The 23,271-nt window shown below is 38.9% G+C and overlaps 1 protein-coding gene across 4 annotated transcripts in view; it reads left to right on the forward strand.

Annotated features, from left to right (window-relative positions):
• Nucleotides 1-23,271, forward strand: part of ADCY1 (adenylate cyclase 1) — a 144,229-nt gene that overhangs the window by 35,009 nt on the left and 85,949 nt on the right. For 3 of the 4 annotated variants that reach the window (XR_010470219.1, XR_010470220.1, XM_005510172.4), the window contains exon 2: nucleotides 6,602-6,751. The exons of the other annotated variant lie outside the window; for it this stretch is intronic. Coding sequence is in view for 1 of the 3 variants with exons in the window: in XM_005510172.4 (XP_005510229.2) it covers nucleotides 6,602-6,751 (150 nt within the window). In the remaining 2 variants the exon portion in view is untranslated. The remainder of the gene's footprint in view (nucleotides 1-6,601; nucleotides 6,752-23,271) is intronic. 4 annotated transcript variants of the gene reach the window in all.

The following is a 23,271-nucleotide window of genomic DNA, read 5'->3' on the forward strand; positions in this document are numbered from 1 at the left end:
AACGCAGACAGATTTTGGACAAGAGATTACTGTACTACTCTCTAATTGCACAACATGCCATTATACTAACTAATAGGAAAAGGAGATAAAGCTGTATTTTTTTGCTTGATATAGAACATCTTCAGGGGCTGATCACCTGGACTCTGTCAAGCAAGTAAATAACATGCACAAATAAATAAAACTATTGGCCAATATTTCTATAGAAATTATTTCAAATAGCTTTGGCAAAATATTCTAAGTTTTTTTGTGATAGATGCTTAGGAACAATTGCAATGTCCAAAAACCTCCAAACCATAACAACCCACCCCAAAAGCACAAAAGAACTGAGGTCTTATTTGTTTGATGGTGACTTACAATATACCATAAAAGAATGCAAAAAATAAATCAGGAAAGACATGTGACATTTGCCCATTTGCCTCTCTCAGCAGAAAGAAATTAGTGGGATGTGACATGTAAGCCAGTGAATAAGAATATTTTGACTTTTTACTGGGTAGCTCATTATGTCAGCTTTCCACAGATCGAAGTGACTGAGATTATATTAATACATTTAAGGTGTATGTTCTGCTGTGAACCTGTTACACAGTCTGGAGTGCAGTACCATAATGTAACAGCAAAAGAAAGAAATATAATAGCTGAGATATCATCTCTCTCATATTTTATCTGAGAGGCATTCATAGCCTCTCATGTAGTGAAAAACTGGAGATCAGCCAGTTTTCTTTTGTACGTAGACTTGACTGATTAGTATGGATGACTGGGAAACTGTACTTCTTCATGTGCAATATTCTTCATATATTCTCTTCTGTCTGTGATAGCCTCAGCACTTCTCTTGGCTTTGGAAAGAGTTTGTTGCCTTGCACTAACGGTCCTCCCAGTGCATGTTTCCAAGTTAAAAGGACATGGCCTTTAGAGAAAGGTGCAACAAATGAACTTTTAACACTGAGGAGCTCAATGACTTTGTTTTTGTAGGGGGCATTTATTAGAAAGGTTTATGGCATGTATTTTAAATAGTGGTTATAAATTATGTCTTGTACTTTAGTCAAACATGTATGCAAACAGAGAGAGAGAGACACAGAGTGTACTTCTGCAATTATACATTGTGCCTGTACATTTAAAAAAAACTAGCTGTGGTTAACAGATATAGCATCCTGGGTATCCTGAAAGTCTCTCTTCACTTGTATGGTTATAGACACTCCCGTGCTTCTGTATTTTCCTCAGCAGTGACATCTGCTCTCATTCAACGTGTTATCACTGAAATAATTAGTCACTAATTCCCTTTGAGAATATGCTGTAGATTCAGGAGGGATGCAAATGAAGACAAACATCACAGAGAATAGCACAGCAGAACAGTATTTTCTTAGTACGTGGCATAAACCAGTTAGGACAAAAACTAACAAAATTAAAACAGGATATTTATTAAAAATGGGAATACATTTATTTAATCTGGAGAAAATTTGTTCGGCTGCCTTCTCTAGTAGGATGATGTGTTTTCTGGGATGCAGTGAGGAACTAGGGAGAAGTTCCGCTCCTATGTTATGTCACTTGAAGCAAACAGAGGGAGCATATACAGTAATTAAGTGTTCTCAAAAGGTTACAAAGTGAGTTGATTGAGTGAATTACTAAACTTGACAAAATCACGTCAGGATCAAGAGGCAATCATGCATTCTCTTTTATGTAGTCTTGTGCTGTAAATAAAACACTGTTTTAATGGTAACATTTTCCATAACAGGAAAAAGATAAATGATTTTTGTTTAAACTTGTAAAAGGTCTTCTTCATGATATCAATAGTTTTCATGAATAGCACAGTCTTGCTTTCTTCTTCAAGAGTTTTAATGGTGGAAGCACTGACTCATTTTGGTAAGCTGCTCATGACACTCCTTAAAGGCATGCCTCACAATAGACATTCATGTTTTACAGAAACACATTTCATTGCCATATCTCAAAGCATTTTGACAGAATGAGTAAATGTAACATTGTCTACATAACAGGAACAATAGTGGCACAGAAATTACTTGCAGTAAAATTCAATTAACAGGGAAAACCGGAAGTAGAATCCAAGCCCTACATAACTCTCATCTTAATGAGTTTTGTGAGGTTTAGGACATACAAGAACTGCATTGATCTTGTCTTTTCTTCAAATTTCAACCTTCACCTGGAAATGCCAGCCATTTTTCCTATGTATTCCACTCTACTTCATGGGATATCGGGAGAACTCATGCTGCTGAGAATAAATAAAATATTGATGTTAGCCACTAAATTATAACCCTTGGCGTGGTAGCTATTGAAATGCCTTCTCAGTCCCATTCACGTGACAAGTTTTAGAAATCACAATGAAGTTCTGAGGGAGTCTCCTGAAGTTTTCTGGGAATTTGTATTTCTCATTTAGTGTACTTCAGTTGAGTATTTAAATATCTATCAATATTAATGCCACTTCGTAGTCTTCAAGTGATCCAGAAGTCATTTGCATGTTTGTGAAATAACCACATCTTCCTATGAGGCAATTTTGTGAGACAAGCAGAAAGCTATTCCACAATGAAAATCAGCCTCAGGTTTGAATCATCTACTGTGCAACTGTTTACCTGATAGCAGAGTTAGTGTGCTGAGTAAACAGAGGCCTCTCAACAGGAGCTTCCACCATTTGTTTGAGAGAACAAGCGCATGCCATGAGTGTACACATGAGGGTTCCTTCTTTGACGGTAAAAGAAGTGGAGAATAAATCCTATCTGGAATAGAGAGAAAAGTTTTGAGACACTCTTCAAAGAGCCTCTCAACTAATCCCAAGGGACACTCAAAAAGTGGGAGATGATTCTGGGGAATTAAAAAAAAAAAAAAGAAAGGAGATCTTTGATTGAACTCCACAAGCCCTATGTACGCATGTGAATGCTACATGCTTCTTACCTCCAGAATTATTTGCTCACTCCCTGATGGGAGTTCCCTACCAAAACTAACCTCAGATGCGGGAACGTCAACGGATAAAAAATCAGGAGAGACAAAAATTTGGTTAAAATACCTGCTGGAGCTGCCAGTCCCTCTTCACTGACTAGGCAGCCCACAAGAACTAGCTCTCTGTGTTGGAAGTCCTCCTTTGGTAACACCCTCTAGAGCCAGCACAAGGAACTATGCCAGAGTTCATCCAGTGGCAGAAAGTCTACCCAACCAAAGACTAGAGAAACCTAAATCTCAGGATGTTGGTATGGAAGCGCAGCACATATGCTGAATGCACAATAAAAGATTCAGCTACAACAATAAATAAATTTTTTAAAAGACTTTAATGACCCTGATTCCTTTTTTTTTACTCTGTCTGACCTATAGTCTCATTATGGAATGTGAGAGTAATAGTGTTTGAAAGAGGTTGCATCATAAAAATGTCTTTGAGACATTTTGTGTTGCATTAAGTAAATTGTTTCTTTGGTAGTACTGTAAATAGAAGGCAATGGTGAAACCTGAAGAGCACTCTCTGCTACTAAGCAGTAGTATAGTGAATATTGTAGGAAGGATTTAAAATTTAATTCCTTGATATTTCAGCAGTTCTGAAGGCCTCAGTACATCTTCAATGATTCTTAGTTTTAACAGCAAGTCTCCCAACCTCTTATGGAGTTATGGCACATAATATATGTTAAGTTATATATGTATGCCTGTGTGTATATATATAGTGTTACATATTTACATACTAAAATGAAAAGGACCAGGAAATGGCATGCATTTGAGAAACCTAAAGAGAGAGATGTATGCAGTTTGCAATTGGGAAAAAAACAGTAATTAAGCAGAAAATGGGTTGTGGAGGGAAGGAACTCATACCTCAGGAGACAATGTGCCCTACTTTCTTTTCTCACATTTTGAAATCTATGAATATTTTACTTGCTTTATCACTTTTCCTGATTCCCTGCAGGCCAGAGCTGACAGCTAAGCCTCTGTTTTATCTTAAACTGTTCAAAGCATGTCAGAAAATTACTTACCCTGCTGAGTCTGAAAGCAGCTGGATGATTGCAGGAATGCACTTACTGGTTACCCCCAGTCCAGGTGATCACCATCACTTGAGTGAAATCATAATGATAGTCCCAGAACAGCTGGCAAATTGTTACAATATATGGTCTTTTACTGTTTCCAGTTAAAGTCCAGAAACTGAGTTGACTATTTTTTTTTTTTTTTTAGTTCTCTCTGGAAGTAATTATTTATGTCTTGGGCCACTGTGATATCAGCACATAAAGATAGTATTAGTTTTTCACCCTGTGTAATTAGGAGCTGGTTTGTATATGTACACAGTCAAGTAGTTGCACTGTGTAACTGTCTTAACAGGTTATTCTGTGGGTTCTTTCTACTGCCTTTGAATAGGGCCTTTACAAATCCTTTTGTATTTTTATTCCATTATACTTCTAAGAATTAGCTGTAAAATACACTGTTGTCTCTACACTGCAGCATGATAAAATGCAGGGATAAAGGTGAGTGTGGCCACATTCGTATCTCTAAAAATAGGATTCTACTGGAATTTATACAGGAATTTCATTTTAGTAGGCTTTAACTTACGCTGAAAATTTATATACCTCAAACATTTCTCTGTGATAACACAAAATAAGGCAGGATAGGAATTGCACTCTTTGTGCTCAGCCTATATCATGAAACAACATGCTCATGTACTGCTCATCTTCAATTTTTTACCATCTACAGACCTGAGAAATGACATGGTATATGAGATCCTCAGGTTGAAATTAATCTGACTGATGACACCTGAACCCACATTTTACAGTTCTCAACAGGAAGCCATAACACCATTCTTCACTAGTGTTAGCTCCTGTGAGATAACTCTTTCGATATCTGAGGAGAAAGAAAATGCTAACACTGGGCACAGCTCCTTTTATTGTCACAGGGTATCTTTTGGTTTTGTGCTGGTGAGAATGTTTACAGGGAAGTTGTTGTTGATGTCCTGTTAAGTAATATCAACCAGGTATGAAGGTAAAAGAGGAGCTGTGAATCCATGAAGGTCAGGAGAACCCACCCAAAATGAATCTTTCCATTTTCCCCACTATACTGAGATCATAGGAAGTGGAGATGTATACTGCTATTAGTTATACACGTCAGAAGCTTTCTTCTTGATTTTGTAGGGTGAAACATTTCCCAAAGTTTCTCCAAAATCAGCAAGGAGTTTCTGGATGTAATTTTGGATCTTTACTTACTGTCTTGGCTGGATTTAAGCCTTCAGCACTAGTCCTGTTAGTCAGTGAACATTGTCTACAATGATGTCAATGGTTCTATTTTTTTTAAAACTTTATTGTGTTTTTGGCACAGCTGGACTCACTATGCAGTGCTAACAATGGCAGTGGTCTCCAATTTACAGTAGCAGATCACAGAACAGTAGAGATGTGCTAGCTTGAAATGTATACCTTGAATTAAGAAATAAATGTCAGGTATATGGTCTTTATGAACTATTTTAGGTGAACAGGAATTGTACATGAATTATATTACTTGCTGTAATGCCTTTCTTTGCTCTTATTATACCCAGTCATGGCCAATTCATGTGCCAGCTGATTTCTGAAATATTGGAATTTTTGAGTCCCATGAACCCTTATCATGATGCTGTGGTAGTAACTGGAGTAAATATGGAGAATGAGACTTGAAATGTATGGGGTAAATAGGTCTTATTGCCTCCTTTCTAATCAACTACTGCATTGCATTGCAGAATTTGCCATCTGAAGACATGTTACAGACATTAGAGATGCGGTGGGAAACTTGGGCAGTATTGTCTTAGGGAGGTTGTGTGCAAGCCACTGTCGAGTTATTTAGGTTAGTTAACAACTTTATCGCATACTGTAAAAACCCAGAAGGGTAGTTGGGTCATTTCTGTCTCCATGAAAGCACTGTTCATAGAAGTCGTTCAAAAGTAATTAATTGTTCCTGTTTATATTATTGTGATGGGGCTTGGTTTATGCCAAGAGCCATCAATTGAAAGCACTCAGCACCTGAGAGGTCTGCTACAGGATAGCATCAACAATATTTTGGATGATTTCTCAAAAAATACAGTGTGGTTGCTAACAGTATAGATATGGGAAGCAAAGCAGATTTTCCAAGTGCAAATTGCACATTATGGAACCTTGGAGTGCCCAAGCATACATTTTTATTTAGTCACAGATTTTGTCGATGCCTTGCATCTCAACTATAAAGAAAGGGACAGTAGTCTCCCTGCTTTGCAAAGGCATAGTAAAATAATTTTAGTCTTCTGGGCATCTTGCAATAGAACAAATGCTGAAGATACTGCTTTCTTTATTAGATTGACAGATATGCCAATGGGCTGATGAAAGAACTTATGCTGAATAAAAGTGATAAGCTACAGATCATCATAAGAGAAATTAACTTCAGAAGATGCAAAGTTGTGTATTTTGCAGTTTTGCTTGCCTGGACTTGTGGTAGCTGCTATAATTGTTTCACTGCAGCTGGGTTGTGGGAAGGGATATCTGTGACATGGCTAGCAAGGTAGAATTTTTAAAGATGGTGCACTTTTAAATTATTTTCTTTTATTTCCTTTTTTTTTGTTTTAGATTTTGCTGACCAGAAATGTAACATAAAAATCTGTGTTTTAAAATATTCATTTACTTTTCTTTCTTTCTTACAGCTTGTGGCCAATGCAATCCTTTTTGTCAGTGTAAATTTGTATGGGGTCTTTGTGAGGATTTTGACAGAAAGGGCTCAGAGGAAGGCATTCCTTCAGGCCAGGAACTGCATTGAGGACAGGCTGAGGCTGGAGGATGAAAATGAAAAACAGGTCAGTTTCTAAGCCTTATTTCTTTTTCTCCGTTTCTTCTGAGATGACTGTAGCTATGTGAACTACAAGTCAGGACGTTGCTGCTGAGTGCATGATAGGGTATGTGTGTGTTTCCATGGTGAAGGAAGGGTGCTGCTTCCCCCTGCCTGCTTCAGCTTTTCCTCCCCATTGCAAACACACACTTCACTCTTCATCTGCATCACACACAGGAGGTGCAGGCTAATCCCACAGCTGCTGTCGGCTCCAGTACCAGGGGGGGTTGCATTTTAGGGCTGAGGCAAAGATAACATTCTATTGCAACTTAAGATGCTGTTGTTTGGTTGTGGGTTTTTTTTATTTGTTTGATTGTTTGTTTTCAGCATGGATGTTTTTAGGCAGGTGTTAGTTATGCTGTAAATACCTCTCTTCTGGCTGTGTGTGCTATAACCTGTTTGCATTCATGAGACCTATAAACACAAGTAAACATTTTGAGGAGAGAGGGCTGCACCGATATACATCAATAACTGTAATAACAACCTATTCCTTTTTTCAAAAGCCACCTTAGTAGTTTGATGGTTTATTTCACACAGTTTTATCAAGCAATCTTCCAAGCAGATTTGGAAGCAATCAAAAAAATGCTATATTTTGGAGCTTGGTGTTGTTATTCACAGATCTGAATCTTAAACCTAATAAGGTCTGTTCATCAGATGTCAGAGACCTTAAAGCTTGTGTACCTCACACACTTTTGCTTCCCTTCACTTGCATTTTCTCTAGCAAGTCTGTTCCTATGCATGAAACAATGCAAGTCATTAAGCATTTTCTGTTCACTGACTGAATGCATTTTTATGATCTGAAGGTACTCTATAATAAGTAGACATTTTCTTTGAACAACCGCATTTTTCTGTTCACTGTGTAAAAATGGTATTAGGATCAAAGCCCTTAGGTTTGAGTCTGGTCTTTTGTAATCCAAAGCTGCAGATTTTCAAAGGCATAAATGTGCCAGCAGTGAATTTCCATAGGACTTAGGCAACTCTGCCATTTGTGCCTTTGAAAACCCACTTCTAGGATCCAACATTAAAATAATATTGATTATTGTGCTTCTCTAGTTAGCAAATTAGCAATCTATCTTGTTTTATATTTTATCCGTGCATATAGAAACACAAGAAAGCAAAAACATTATACATAAGTACCATTACTGTTGATAGTATACTTAGAGAATCGTGCAAATGTTTTTCCAATGCAGTATACAGGTCAGTGAAGAGAAGACAATTTTCTCCTACACTTATGAAATTAACCTTATGCAACACGATGTAAAACTGAATACATGTGTGAAATACACTAATTAACTGTCAAAAGTACCACGAAATACTTTATATGACAGCTCTCACACTGTATTAGAACACCTCTAAAATCATCGTAACAATAAAGATGTGATTACAGGCTACAAAATTATTCTGCAGTTGCTGTGGCATAACTTAGCCCAAGTTTCCAGCTGGCAACACTCAAAAGTGTTTGAGAGCAAAAGCGATGCTGCTGACCTAGTTCAGTTTCTGTGTTCATTCATGTATTTTTGTTCTTTGAAGTACCAACATTACATGATAAAAAGGAATGAATTTTTTTGTTAGATTTTCATGTCTTATTCAAATGCTTTGGCCTAAATACCATCGACCTTTTACACTGACAATTGTAATCCAAAATGTGAACACCTTTCCCTGGTATTTCCGTGCAAGTCTCTAGTGGGAAAGGAAAGAACACGGTCTTGTCTTTTGAACATAAACAGCCTTCTGGAGTTAAAGTGTTGACTCTGTGACACAGATACTAATGCTGAAAACATAACTGAGGTTTCTTCCCCTGTGTCCTACTTACAGCAATTCTCCTTATATGGGATGCATTTGTAGTAATAGCACCATGTGATGATTTTGATAAATCAATTTCTATGAGCTTAAGCAAAGATCTCATGTAGCATTTTTGGAGTTATCATGTAGGAGTTTGCAAGGAGGCTTTGGAGGCGTTGCTGGGGAGAAGGGGAGCAGATGGACTCTTTTAAACTTCAGTTTGATGTTCATCCTGTTACCTGTTCTCTTTGGTCACAACAAATAACTGGCCTCAATGGTGGCTTCATACTTTTGTTACATTGCTGAATGTTAGACTGCAGTTCCAGAGTAACACCAGGAGTGAAGGCCAAGAACCAAATGAGTTTTAGACCATGAGCAAATAATAATAATCATTCACCTGGGATAAGGTTTTTCATTGTCTATAAATCTCAGCATGAAGACCATCCTTTGCAGAACAGGCAGTTAAGAATAAATATTATGAGGTGGAACCTGTTCCCTGGAACTGCATTTGTTCTGTTCCTGTTCCTTCAGAGCACCTGAGCCCTTCCCCTCTACTCCCACTGGACACTTTCTCTGTGTCCACTTCATGCAAGGCATTGTCACCCTGCTCCCTGGAGGACTCCCAGCATTAGATGTCTCTACCGATTCTGAGAGTGGCCTCCAGGCAGTGCTTCACCCCTTCCCAAGTGAGTGAGAAAGGAGTGAGCAGGAATGGGGAATGAGGGATGCATTCAGCATAGAGAAAGAAGTAATCTGCTGCTGATTGAGGCTGCTTGCCATCTGATTCAAAGGGGAAACCAGTAAGGAAGTTGTAGATCACCACTTATTAATTCCCAGCGTGGCAACTCTTAAAGTGGTGCGATGCTCCAAGGAAATGGTAGCATTGCAATTCTGAGGCCATCTGAAATTGAAGTGCAACTGGACCACTGCGTTTACAGGCCTGTAGATGACCATCTTCCATTTTTCTAGTCTCTCTTTCAGTGTCTGTATAGGTTTGTCCTCACCACAGTTTTGTGATGGTGAATTTGACTTTAATTATACACTCTCTGAAACATGACTTCCTTTTATTTGTCATAGGCTTACTATCTGATGACTTGATTGGGTGCTCTCCAGCAATTATTTTGTGATAAATTATGAGTAGTCATTCTACAGTAACCTCCTCCATGCCATTCACAATACTGTAGACTTCTCTCATAGGCCTGCTCAGCTCCCTCTCCAAACTAAAGAATTGTAGCCTGTTTAGTCTCCAATGTATGGAAGCTATTTCCTACCCCAATCTTGCCAACTTTGTAATGAATCTTACTCAACTTCTTCCCCCCACACAACAATAAGAATATTTTTATGCATATTCATGAATTGGATTTGGAGATAAACTTTATAATTTCCATCGCTGCACTTGCTGCAGCACAGGCTGATGTGAAAAGTGCGTGTTGTTTTTGTACGAGGAAAGCTGGAAAAATGTTTGACATCATTCAAACCTCCAAAGCCCACAAAGACAGCTTAGATATCATCACTGGGTTTTAATTGCATAAGTACCTGCAAATATGGTTGCAAAATAAAGACCATCTTTCAAGCAACTTCTTATACCTTTCCTTAACTTCTAAGTGTTACTTTTGTACTTGCTCACAATTAGAACATGATGGTGGAAAAACAACAGGAGAACAACGAAGTCTCCAGAATGGGGGGTTGCCTATCTTAAAAACTATTTATGAATTCACATTTAGCCTTTCAAACCACTGCGACTGGAGAAATGTATTCAGTGGTGGCATCTATCTTTCATGAAATAGTTATGTACTCCACTACCATGCATGAAATTTAAGTTCATTACAGGCTTCAACATAAGAAGCTGAAGGAAGCACTAAAAACTACAGGGAGTCAGGAAGCACTGGGCTGAGGCAGCCAGCTCTGTGCTTCAGCATTCCAGATAGTCTGATTGGTTTTGCTGTGAGGTAAGACTGTTCCCTTTACTAGTATCCCATATACTATGTATATGTCTATGCATTCCAAGTGTCTGCTGCGTTCTAGGGCAATATCCTTAATATTGCGTATAGTAACTGGGACATCTCAGAGTCAGAGATTTGATTAATACCTATTCATGGAAAATGAACCAGCCTCAATAGAAGATACCATGAGTCTCAGTGCAGAATACTCTGAACTGCCACTTAGGGTGTTTTAGATTCAAATTCCCTGCTGGGTTCAGATTCCCCTTCAAAACAATCTTGATATTACACAGAGAAGAAAATATGAAATTTATCATTAAAACACAGGCCCTGTGTCTGTAATCATTGATACTGGCTATATGCATCAGCAAATTGCCCTGCAGCAGACATTTCATCTGGATCATGTGTGGGCACAAAAAAATGTTCTTGTAAAATTATCTAGTGTGCAACAGGGAGGTGATCCTGATTGTACACAAATTGCAGGGTGAGAGGTGATAACTGATCCTCTGCAAAAGCTAGCCAGAGCAATCTTTGAAAAATTTAGGTGGACTAATTTTAGCTAACAGGTTGAGCCTGTACCACATTAGCACTGTGTTCTGTTAGGAGGATGCTTAAAATTGAATTTATTTTGTCATCAAACCACATCTTCCACAGGAAAGTCCACCTTCAAAAATCTATCTGTTCTTTTCTAGGATAGGGAAAAGAGAAAATAAGGAATGTTGCAATTCCACGCTCTCAGTTTGAACTGCTCAGCTTCATGCCCACTCATGCAGGCTGGCCAGCAATGCCTCTTAGCCAAATAACCGCAGCAACAGTGATGGGAACTTGTCATACTCTGTGCTTTGTTTGCAACCTTCGGCTGCTTAGATCCTTACACAGAGCTGGGATGAACCTATGTGGCAACCTAGGTCTGTCTTCCACCTTTCTCAAGTAAAAGGAGTTGTGAAGAGGCACATTTCTCTGTCCCTCACAGTACTAATTGCCCAGAAGCTTTCCACTGACTAGCATCAGGTAGTTCCCAGTCCTGCAATAGTCATGCACATGTCTATCCTTAATACAGCAAATAATAAATCTGGGGCTACTGAGGTTAAATGTGAACCTTCAGGCGGAAGGCTTCAGCTTCAACCTGGAGTCATTAGGAACTGCTTGTTACCGCTTGCAAGGTGGGGTTGCAATAAATGTGTTCTAGTTTTACAGCTCTGTTTCACCTCTTTTTATGCAGAACATGTCATCTGAATGCAGTTGGTGCCAGAAGCTGCATTGTTTGGGATACCATTGGAGTTCTTCTTACCTAAATTTGACCAAGTAAAAGTGAAACTTGTAGTCTAACTTTTTAACATATAGGTAGTAATCCTCAGTAGTCATAGACACGAACAACGGTAGTTAATCCCTTCTATTCTTGCTGATGATGAGATGAGGTTTTATCCTGGGAGTGGTATCAGGTAGACACCTAAACTTAGGGCTACACAGCTGAATGGTAAGAGAGAGTTGTCTTGCAACTGGACTTGAAATGGCAAACTGTATAAACTCAGTAACACACAAGAAAAAACATTTACTTCTAAATCATACAAAGTACATGTATTTCAATTTCCTTGTAATTGTGTTACTCTACCCAAGTATTTTATTTGCAAAATGTAGCATATGATATTATAGAAAAATCAATAAAACCCTTTAAAAAGACACAATTGTAACAGCAGGCCAGATGACTACTGTAACAACTTGCTTTAACTTTATTTCACTCCCTGAAAGCTTCCTGATGTTACTATGTCAATTAGATCAGTCATTAACCATTTCATTTTTGGACACAAGGTTTGAAATATGGCAACTGAACAGATTTCTAAGGAAGAAAATAGGGCATGTGAATTTTTCTTTTTAGTATAAGTCTATGTAGTCATTCATACTAGGGGGATTCCTTGGACTGCTGTTTGTTGCACTTTGTTTTTTCTCATAGATTTATGTGTGACATATATTCATGCCACCTATGTTAAGTCCTTCTATGCTGTAGTGGATGCTGGCTTACATTGAGTAGAGTAGACAAACATAAATAGATAAGTTAAAAAATAGTTGTATCATTCTAAACCATGTTAATACTTTGGCTATTAGGAGTTTTGAAATAAATATTGGGAAATGTCAAATATGCTGGTGGTGTTTAACTCTGAACTTTTCAGTTTATTTTTTCCTGCTTACTCTGTGTATTGTCTCTTAGAGAGAATGGAGGAGGAGGGAAAAATAAGAGCACACAAACCTGCTATTAGATGATTAAAAATACACTACCATACAGCTATAACAGATAACATCATGGATAACAATTGCTAAGGTAAATTGTCATTGGTAAGAACTCTGGCTGTAGTGCATCAGATCCTCAAGTTAAATAGTAAGAAAGATACTTTAAAAGCACTTTCTTATAACTGATTTCTAAATTTAGATAAATATCCATGACAGCAGTGCTATGTGGACACTCATGCAATGCTTTTATGTATTTTAGTAGGATGTCATGGTATAAAGTAATGCAACCTCAGGACTGATTCCTGATGTTCTTCTCGCAACAGAGGGAATTCATAAGGAGCTTTAAAATGTCATTAGGAAAGTTTCCTTACATGTGTTTTTATTGTAATCCACAGAATTGTTTTAACTTCTAGAAGTGTCTTAACTGTAACAAAAAGATGGCTAATGCTTTAACACAAGCCTGACACAACTTTTGCTGTGCCACTCTTTAAATGCAAGGTGCTTCTACCATAGACCAGCACCTGTGCCATATAGGTGCTTCACATTACAGCAGCTGGTGTAGCCACACATGCAGTTTGCCAAATGGTTTCTGAGTTGCTATGTTACTGCTTAAGCACAGATTATCTCCATGAACAGGGTACTGAGCAGAGCACTTTGCTTTCATTCCAGTGTTGGACAGTATACACTGTTTGCACACACATACTTTCATAGATGTATTTCCTGTTTCTTTTGGTCAATCTTCTGTGGAGGAAGAGAGTTAGACCACACCCTGTTAACTGGAAAAAAAATACATTCTAAGGTAATTTTTTTTCGGGTCTGCCATTCTAGAATGAACTTCCATCTGTCACATAATTTAAATTATTTCCAAAGTTTCTGTTCCTCATTACCTCTTCAATATAAACTGATTTTATGTGGAGTTTGGCTTCCCTTCAGGTACATTTGGTTAGGAGTTTCCCAGTTTGACAAGGTAATAATGGACTAAATCTGAAACACTCTTGTCAGTTCAAGTGAGTGCATACACTAATTGCTTCCTTAGCATGTTCATGGCTGGTCCTCGTTTTTTTCCTCTTCGGAAGATAATGTGATTTTCTGGTGGTAGGTTAGGCTCACTCCCCTGCTCTGTGAAGACAAAATGAGGATGAGCAGCAAAGGATAAAAGCTTTTAGAATTTTCTAATCTAGATTAGAAAAATGGTGGATTTTTCAAAGCAAAGTATTTTATCTTAGTGCCTGGAGATTTTGGTGTCCGTTCCGTTTTACCGGTTTTTGCTATAAGTTGCTTTCATATTGCTATACCAAAGGCATCGGTGGTTTTTGAAAAAAGAAATGGTAACTGCTTACCACTTACTATGTCTTAGGTTCTAAAATTATTGCTTTTGATTTGAGGTTCCTGTTTCTTTAAAATCCTTAGTCTGCTTACATCCGCTTCTAAGCTCATGTTTCTATCACTAGCAATCAAAAGCTTTATATTTACTGAAGAGTTCTTGCTTGTTCCACTGCCAGCAAAAATCTGTAATAGGAAATGGCATGTGTTAATACTGAGTGGCTAGTGCAGCTTTAAATATATGCTGTGTCAGACAGTAAGAATGTTGTAAAGCACCGGTACTAGCACAGCAGTGTGACCTTAAGATTCCTCTGGTTCTTCCCCCATTCTGGACCCTCAGCTGCACAGTGTGTCTGCTCCAGTAGCGCGGAAAGAAGACTGGAGATGTCTGTGGCCTTTCTCCACCCTCTCCTCTATGCTAGCCCCATTTCCTAGCAAGGTGCCAGAGCAGACCACAGCAAGTTTGCTACGTATCTGTGTGGAGCTGGTGAAGATATATGGATTTTGGAGAAGGAGTGGGGTGAGGAAGGAAGTCATATCTCATGGGGCAGAGGAAAAGCATAGGGTGCCACAGTCCCAGTATCATCTTGAGCTGGAACATGTAGTGTGTTCTTCAAGAAAAATCCCACTAGCTGGGGACTGGAAGATTAGTGAGGGCAGAAGAGGGGTATGTGTCAGCCTTGTTGAAAGTTGAGCTCTGTGACTTTCACTTCCCAAGAAATACATACATGCTAGCCCAAGTATACAGTGTTACACTGGTGGAACAAACCAGACATAGCTGTGGACTGGAAAAATGTGAATGTATAACTCTACAGCAAACTTAGTACAGCAGGGTTAAGCCAGTGAAGCTCTGTCTGCTCTTCCATTTACCCTGGAAGGAAGTAGTGTTGGTGAAGCTGATGCTGCCTGTGATCCCATCTTTCTAGCATCTTCAGAAGAAAAGAAGAGAGTGAGATACAATGATGGAATTGTTATCCTAGTCCTGTTCGGGGTGGAACAGATCCCTCTGTGCGGTGCTTCAGCCTCCAGCAAGCCTGAGCTCACATGTCTTGGCTGCAGGCCTGCCTATGAATTGCAATAACACTTCTGTGTTCCCTCTGATCAACATTGGCAGATGATTGGTAGTCTTTCTGGTCATTTTTAAGGATGCTCTTTACTTAAATCACAAAAGTGTTTTCATAAAGAGATTAAATTTTTGAACATTGTGCTTTAAATATGTCTTTTTAACATATGTACTCAAAACATATGCATGCTGTCAGTGCTACTGTGAGGTGATAATTTTATTGAAAGCTGAAACCTGGTCTTCCTTACTCTGCAATAGAAGGGGCAAATCGTCTTCTTTCTATGTAGGAAGATTTAGAATTATATGCTCAGTGGCTGCTCTGTGCCAAAAAAAAGTTTCATTTTCATTGATATACCGTTAATTAAAATCCTGCTGGAGCTTGATAGAAACAAGGACAGTTATTATACTAACAATAAATATGAGAAAATTTGAAAACTCCCATTTGATGTTTTTTTGTTTGTTTTGTTTTGTTTTCCTAGCAGATCGCCCCACTGGTGAGTAAGCTGGTGGTACACAAAAATTTGGGAGGAGACACAGCTGGGACAGTTGACCCCAACTGACCAAAGGGGTATTCTTTACCATGTGATTTCATGCTCAGCATATAAAGCTAGGGGAAGAAGAAGGAAGGAGGGGCTAAACCACACATCTGATCATATCTGTATAGCTACTTGCCTGCAGTATCAGCACCATAGTGAGGCAAATAAAGATGATTTAAGTATAAAGGCACTGCTTGGTTTTGTGAATTTAGCTTCCTACTCAAGTTCACTTCTAGTAGGAAGATTTCCGTTAACTGAAAGAATTATCATGCATTTCTTGTTAAGTTTTATGCAATGGTTTTGTGGATACATTTAATTTTAACCATAGAAATATGTCAAATTGGTCTGGTACACGTCTGTTAACTCATCCTGAATCCATTGTGCAGTTCATACATGGTATATTGATCATCTACCATACCTGTATGTTGTTAGCCACCCTCTTCCTACTCAAAAACCTGTGCATTAGATGGCAGCTTTTTGAATGATCTTTTATGATTATGATTGTAATAATGACTTACTGATAAGCATAATTTTTCAAGAAATCTCAGGAATGCTCTGAAACATTGCCACCTTGTGGCTTTTAATATCACCATCTTTGACAGTGCTTTTTTTGTGCTTACTTGGAAGAAAGGCCATAGCATAGTTTAAAATAATTCACTAATGAAATCTGCTCTCTTTTTTCCCAGCTTACAGGAAGTATAAATGAATCCTAGTAGTTTTACACAAAGATTTTCTTCCATGCATTGCACTAGGTTTCATTTCTCTCTCATTTTTTAAATTTTCCTTACAGGGAATTTAAAATGGCTGTGCAGTGTAATATAAGGATGACAGAGACCATAAACCTACTAAGCTGTGGATTTTAAAATTATGCAAGAATGAACTTATCAAAGTATAATTACGTAGCAGGTGGTAATATTTAAGATGTACTTTGGAGTCACAGATGTAGAAAGTAGAAAGTGAATCTCAAAATTGTATAGATGAGTTGACACTGAAACAGTCTTATTAATATTTTTATGCATATCCAATGCTTGTCTTCTCCAGGAACAAAATCCTTTTTAATTATGGTGGCACTTTCCTTTTAAGTATAGCAATAACAAAAGAAGATCTGTGGTAGACTGCAAAACATGGTGGGTTAGACTTCATGTTTTGTATTGTAAAAAAAACTTGTAGAACAGATGATCAAAATGCTCCTTTCTTTTGTGAGCTCATTTTCCTATTTGTCATCATTGTTGGAGTGTTACTATAACCAACGAGAATATTCATATTTTATCAGCCAGGTACAAAGGTGCCAAACTTGATTTTGTTAAATACTTCCTCCTTTTCCTTTCCTTTCCTTTCCTTTCCTTTCCTTTCCTTTCCTTTCCTTTCCTTTCCTTTCCTTTCCTTTCCTTTCCTTTCCTTTCCTTTCCTTTCCTTTCCTTTCCTTTCCTTTCCTTTCCTTTCCTTTCCTTTCCTTTCCTTCCCCTTCCCCTTCCCCTTCCCCTTCCCCTTCCCCTTCCCCTTCCCCTTCCCCTTCCCCTTCCCCTTCCCCTTCCCCTTCCCCTTCCCCTTCCCCTTCCCCTTCCCCTTCCCCTTCCCCTTCCCCTTCCCCCTCCCCCTCCCCCTCCCTCTCCTCCCTCTCCCTCCTCTCTTTTTCTCTCTCTCTCTCTTTCCCTCTCTCTCTTTCTCTTTCTTTCCTCTCTCCCTGCCTCCTTCCGTCCCTCCTTCTCTCCTTTTTTCTTTTTTTTAAAAGTCCTTATGAAAATGCAGAAAACAGTGGCCCATGGGCATGCAGTCTAACCTGAATAATGTGGTTGTGTGCCAGGAAGCATGAGAAAGGACCAGGATCTGGTGTGCTATCCAGAGTTACTGCTTTCCCCAGCATGAGCTTGGGAATCCTCTGAGTCTCATTTTGAGCAAGCTGCAAGAGGCAGAGCTCTCTGCCAAGACAGGCGTTGGGCTCAAGCTCCTTGGTGGGCAACGGCAGCAGTACCAGCAGGCTGGCTGTAAGCAGCAGTTCAGAAGGAACCTAGTGAACCTGACTAAAAGAGATTGAGTTACCTCCATTACAGTCCTGCTCTCACGGGATTGAAAGTCATGAAGTGCAGTAAATTTTTCTGCATGGCCCTTCAGGATGTCCTGAATTTCACTCCATGTGTGTATACAGTAGCGTGGGAAGACAAAGAGTAATGAGGTTCAAAGAACCAGGGACACAAGAGAGCCTGCAGCTTTGAGGGCATGCTACAGTTCCTCTGGTTGCTTCTCTTCCGTATCTCAGAAAAAAATGTCAACGACTATTTCCTTTGATAAAATACTCTGCACTGACTGTAACTAATATTACCACTTTGTTTTCTATTTATCTCATATGATATCTACAAGAATACAATTTAGCATGGAGAAGCACAGCAAGTGCATCCATTTAATGGGCAGAAATTTGTAAGGGGTCATCCAAGTACACAGTAGGCAGTGGGAAAGAAAGGAAAGGATGCTATCTGGAAACATTAAGACATTTTTCTGCATTTCAGTCTTTTCTGATTAAGGGAGAGTGGGTTCATAAATGATTTACAACCTGCTGAAGGAATTTGAAAATATTTCACAGTCGTTCCCCATACGGATGTCGAAATAAATAATTTTGTACAATAGGAATACAATGTGGTATTGGACTAGATAGTATTGTTTGGTGAGCAGCATAAAATATTATAAATCAAGGTGAAAATTTCAAAGGTACTTTGAGAAAGTTGTAAGTGTTTGGAAGAAGCATTAAAATAAAACAGACAATGATATTTCAAAATGGGAGGGGAAGGCCATCTTCATTTGGAGACAGGCAGAAGAAATGTACTAGGAACGTGCACTGGGCATTTGCATAAAAGCAGAGTCAGGATGCAGGTCGGAGAAGCTGTGCAGACCAGGAATGGGGATGGGAGGAGTTGTACTGAGAAGCTTCCAAATTGGTGAAAACTGAACAGAGCATTGGGGCAAAATAGAGTGTGCAGATGATGGAAACTGTTGTTTCAACAGTCTCAGTAGTCTGCTTGCTTCTTTCTGCTTCTCCTCTCAGGAAAGAGAAATCATGCTACTGCTAAAGGGTGCTGAGCCTTGAGCTTTGCTGCTGTTTTAGAAGCCACACTTGTATGTGTCAAGGTGGCAGGATAGCTTCAGCCAGGAAGCCACAGGCATCCTCCACTCCTGATCCTTGTGCTGTTGTCCCCCTTGTTGGCACACAATGGTTAGAAGGGACTTCTGGAGAACATCCAGTCCAACAACCTTCTCAAAGCAGGACTGCCAGCAACATCAGGTCTGGTCAACTATGGCATTGTCTAACCAAGTCTTGAATAACTACAAAACTTAGTTTTTCCCTAGGTCCAACCCGGAGTGAGCATCGAATTACAGGAGCTTGTACTTGCAATTAGGGTTGAGACCATTCCAAAGAACAAGTAGTAATATAGGGTCCTTTTGGTCATTAACAGTGGGAAACAATTTGGTTTTATTTCAATTTCTCTGCTTTTGCATATTTTCCTTCTTTACCATGTGCATAATCGTCCTAGTTTTTGAATAGTGCCAAGGTAGCACTGAATACTTCCTAACTGGCTTGGTATGCACATTTTGACTTGCCTTGGAGTCAAATGAATGTTTGTTCTTTCTCTTATTTCTAGCAATGCTTCATTACTGTGGGAGAAAAAAATCTGGATTTTTTCTAATTCAAGTGTCCTTTTCAAAATTAACTAAGTCTTCATTAATGATACAGAAATCCTCATTAGTGAGGATAAAATGGCTGGCAGAGGCAGCCCAGTTTGACATTTCAAATCCCAGGCTAGGACTGGCAATTTAAAATACAAATTTAATGAAAAATGCAGTGAACAAAGGAAATACAGATACTCATCTGTCATTTTGTTAGTGAGATTTGTGCAGGGCATGCAAAATCATTTGCAGACAATTGCAGTCTCTGAAACTAAACTTTTTTTTCAGCACGTGGTTTCGCTTTTCACCACATTAATGCTGAATGAGGATTTACAGCAGGAGAGTAAGAGAGTACAGATTTCTAAAATAACATAAGTTGGTCATAGGGCCAAGTTTTAATTTTCTGGGTAGAAACCAGCTGTAATAAGCCTAAACAGCATTGTGAACCAGTGAGAAAGGTGAAAATATGGAAACATTTTTCTCTCCCTGTGTTTTGGAATCTGCCACGTGTTGAGTCTACCTCAGTACACCATTTATCACCAATAAGAACGTCTGCACCATGAGTATTGTTTTATTCTAGTCAGAGTTGTTACCAATTGATTAGTGCTCCCTGTCTTACTCATTCAATTTTCTTCTGCCATCACCCATCCCTGTCAGAGGCAACAACCACTCAAGCATGAATGTCACCACAAATGTGACCAGCCTTGCTTTGGTGTTGTCACTTGTTCCATTCAATACACTATGCAAGTCATGCACCTCTAGTTTTCACTTTAACCTGGTTTTCAGACTATTTTTATAATCAGATCAAACATACAGGAGCACGTGAAAAAAACAGACAATGATGGTAGGACTTGCTGAATAGAGACCCAGGCAGAGGCCTTTCCCAAACCTTCCAACGGTTTTGGTATACTCTTGCAGCTCCAGCCTCTGAGTCCTTGATCATTCCTTAAGCTGACCTGAAGGGCAATCCTGCTTTGACTGACAGATGAGATTTTGCCCAAAATAGAAGAGACTTTTCTTATATTTTTTCTAGAGAGCTAGATGCTGTCTTTCATTTATTTTCAGTGTTCCAATACTTTCCAGTGTGGACTTGTTTCTTACATTTTCCAGTCTCTCTTCTAGTGACAATTCTTTACAGCCATAATGTTGCTTCCATTCTTGGCTTGAAAGGTCAGCAGTGGCTGGCCTTTGAGAAAGCCATAATTAAGTCTTTCCTTGCTCAGTGAATCTGAGGTTGCTAACCCTCTTTGTAAAAACACTATAACTCTTTGTTCCTCAGTAATCTACCTTTTTTTTTGTTTTTTCCCCATCTCTAATGAAAAAGCAAGCAACAACAATTTGATGTAGTATTTTCATAAGTTCGCTTCAGGTGTTGTAATAGTCAGGCTCACATGTACAGGAATCACCATTTTTTGTAGCCTCCCTTAATACAGTAGTACCTGACATCTGCAGGTTTCAATGTTGTCAAGTGCTGCATCTTGCAGCTCTCCAATGCTGCCTTCATAGTAATAATGATTGTTACTACTTCCCTGGCTTCTGCGCTATTTGCCATGCACTGCAGAAGTTATCTGTGAGTTTTTTATTCATGTCTTGTATTTTAATTGTGTTTACAGACATAGAAAAACTATTCAGTCAGCACTGGTCTCTGTAAGAGTCTGTCAGTGTAATTTTCATTTGGTTGTTTGTCTGTTTTTTCAGTCTGATTTTCTAGGAAAGCTGAAACCCCACTCTTTGTCCATAAAAGTTTTGGAATTTATTTATCCATTTCAGCAAGATGGCGAAGATCTTGTTAATGTCATCACTTAAATAGAAGCTACAATGAACATTGAGTCCTTATAAGACACAAAATTGGCGTGCAGGATAGTACTAGGTTGGTGCAAAAGTAATTGCAGTGTCAGACTGTGAATTTGAAATCATTATAACTAGGAGGAAATCATTATAACTAGAGGAACCATTACAAGCAAGACATTTTTGCCAACGAGAAATAAGTTTGTTTATTCCTGTAACGTAAAAATCCATGCTTTTGGATTTGATGAACTCTTGGAATGCATTTTCTCCACCCTGTGTGTTGTGGAAGCCTTTTCCATGCAAAAAGTTGTCAAGATGCTTGAAGAAGTGGTAGTTGGTTGGTGAGAGGTCAGGTGAATGTGGTGGATGAAGCAAAACTTTGTAGCCCAGTTTGTTCAAATTATAAGCATTGGTTGTGCAATGTGTGGTCGAGTGTTGTCGTGGAGAAGAATCGAGCCCTTTCTGTTGACCAATGCCAGCTGCAGGCATTGCAGTTTTCAGTGCGTCTCACCGATTTGCTGGGCAGGCTTCTCAGATGTAATGGTTTTGCCAGGATTCGGAAAGCTGTAGTGGATCAGACCAGCAGCAGACCACAAAACAGTGACCATGACATTTCCTTGGTGCAAGTTTAGCTTTAGGAAATGCTTTGGATGTTCTTCTAGGTCCAATCACTGAGCTGGTGGTCACCGGTTGTCATATTAAATCCACTTTTCATCGCACATCACAATCTGATTGAGAAATGGTTCGTTGTTGCATAGGATAAAAGAAGATGACACTTCAAAACGACAATTTTTGGATTTTTGGTTAGCTCATGAAGCACCCACTTATTGAGCTTTTTCACCTTTCCAATTTGCTTCAAATGCTGAATGACTGCAGAATGATCAGTGTTGCATTCTTTGGCAACTTCTTGTGTAGTTGTAAGAGGATCAGCTTCGACAATCGCTCTCAATTGGTCATTGTCAGTTTCTGATGGCCGGTCGCTACGCTTCTCATCTTCGAGGCTCTCATCTCCTTTGCAAAACTTCTTGAAGCATCACTGCACTGTACATTCACTAGAAGTTCCTGGGCCAACTGTGTTGTTGATGTTGCAAGTTGTCTCTACTGCTTTATGACCCATTTTGAACTCGAACAAGAGAATTGCTCAAATTTGCTTTTTGTCTAACATAATTTCCATAGTCTAAAATAAATACCAAATAAACAGCAAGTAATTAGTCAGTAGCAAAAAAAAAAAAAAAAATATGTATAACATAACCACATTTATTTAAGTATATATCCAATATCAAACAACAAATTTCAATAATACTTTTGCACCATTAAAATACTTCTGAATTTCCATCAACCTTTGGAGTTTATGCCATCTTAAGCACCAGAGAATTTGACCATCAGTCCAAACTTCTCTCTTTTGTGTATTCTGTATTGTCTGATAGGTGATCAGTTCATTTTATAACCTCAGTTACTCCTTGTTTATTTAGTGTCATTTAAATAAGAAGAGGATGTGGTGAGGCCAGGAGCTGCACTTCTGTGATGTCTCTCAGCTATCATTATGGTGGCTCTCAATCATCATATAGTAGTATCACAGAATAATTGAGGTAGGAAGGGAAATCTGAAGATCATCTGGTCCAACCAACCTGGTTTCCAGATGAGCTGCTCCATCACTTTTCCAGGACTCAGTGTGAAACTGACTCATCCGTAGTTCCCTGGCTCCTCCTTCTTGCCATTCTTGAAGACAAAAGTGACGTTTTCTTTCCTTCAGTCTTCAAGCACTTCTCCCAGTCACCATGTTTGATTAAACATTATTGAAATTGGACTTGCAATGACATCTACCAGCTCCTTCAGTGCTTCTGGGTGCATCCCATCATGGCCCGTGGACTTATGTATATCCAGGTTGCTTAACTATTCCCTGACTTGATCCTCTTCCAGCAAGGGTACATTTTCCTTGCTCCATCCAGTCTTTTACCATGTTCTCTGGAACTTGGGATTCCTGAATCAGATCAGATGCATATATGTGAATTCATTCAGACTGTTGCCATGGCTGAGGACAGCAGACCTGATGGATAAGATTGGAACTGCATTTTAAATGGCAAGTGCTTTCTGTGTGAAAACAAAACTTAAGCAGGTAACTAAGGACACCTCACAACACCTAAGAACACCTGCTGCAAGTTTTCCAGGTGAT

Source organism: Columba livia, chromosome 2, assembly GCF_036013475.1.
Source record: "Columba livia isolate bColLiv1 breed racing homer chromosome 2, bColLiv1.pat.W.v2, whole genome shotgun sequence".
Lineage (NCBI taxonomy): Eukaryota > Metazoa > Chordata > Aves > Columbiformes > Columbidae > Columba > Columba livia.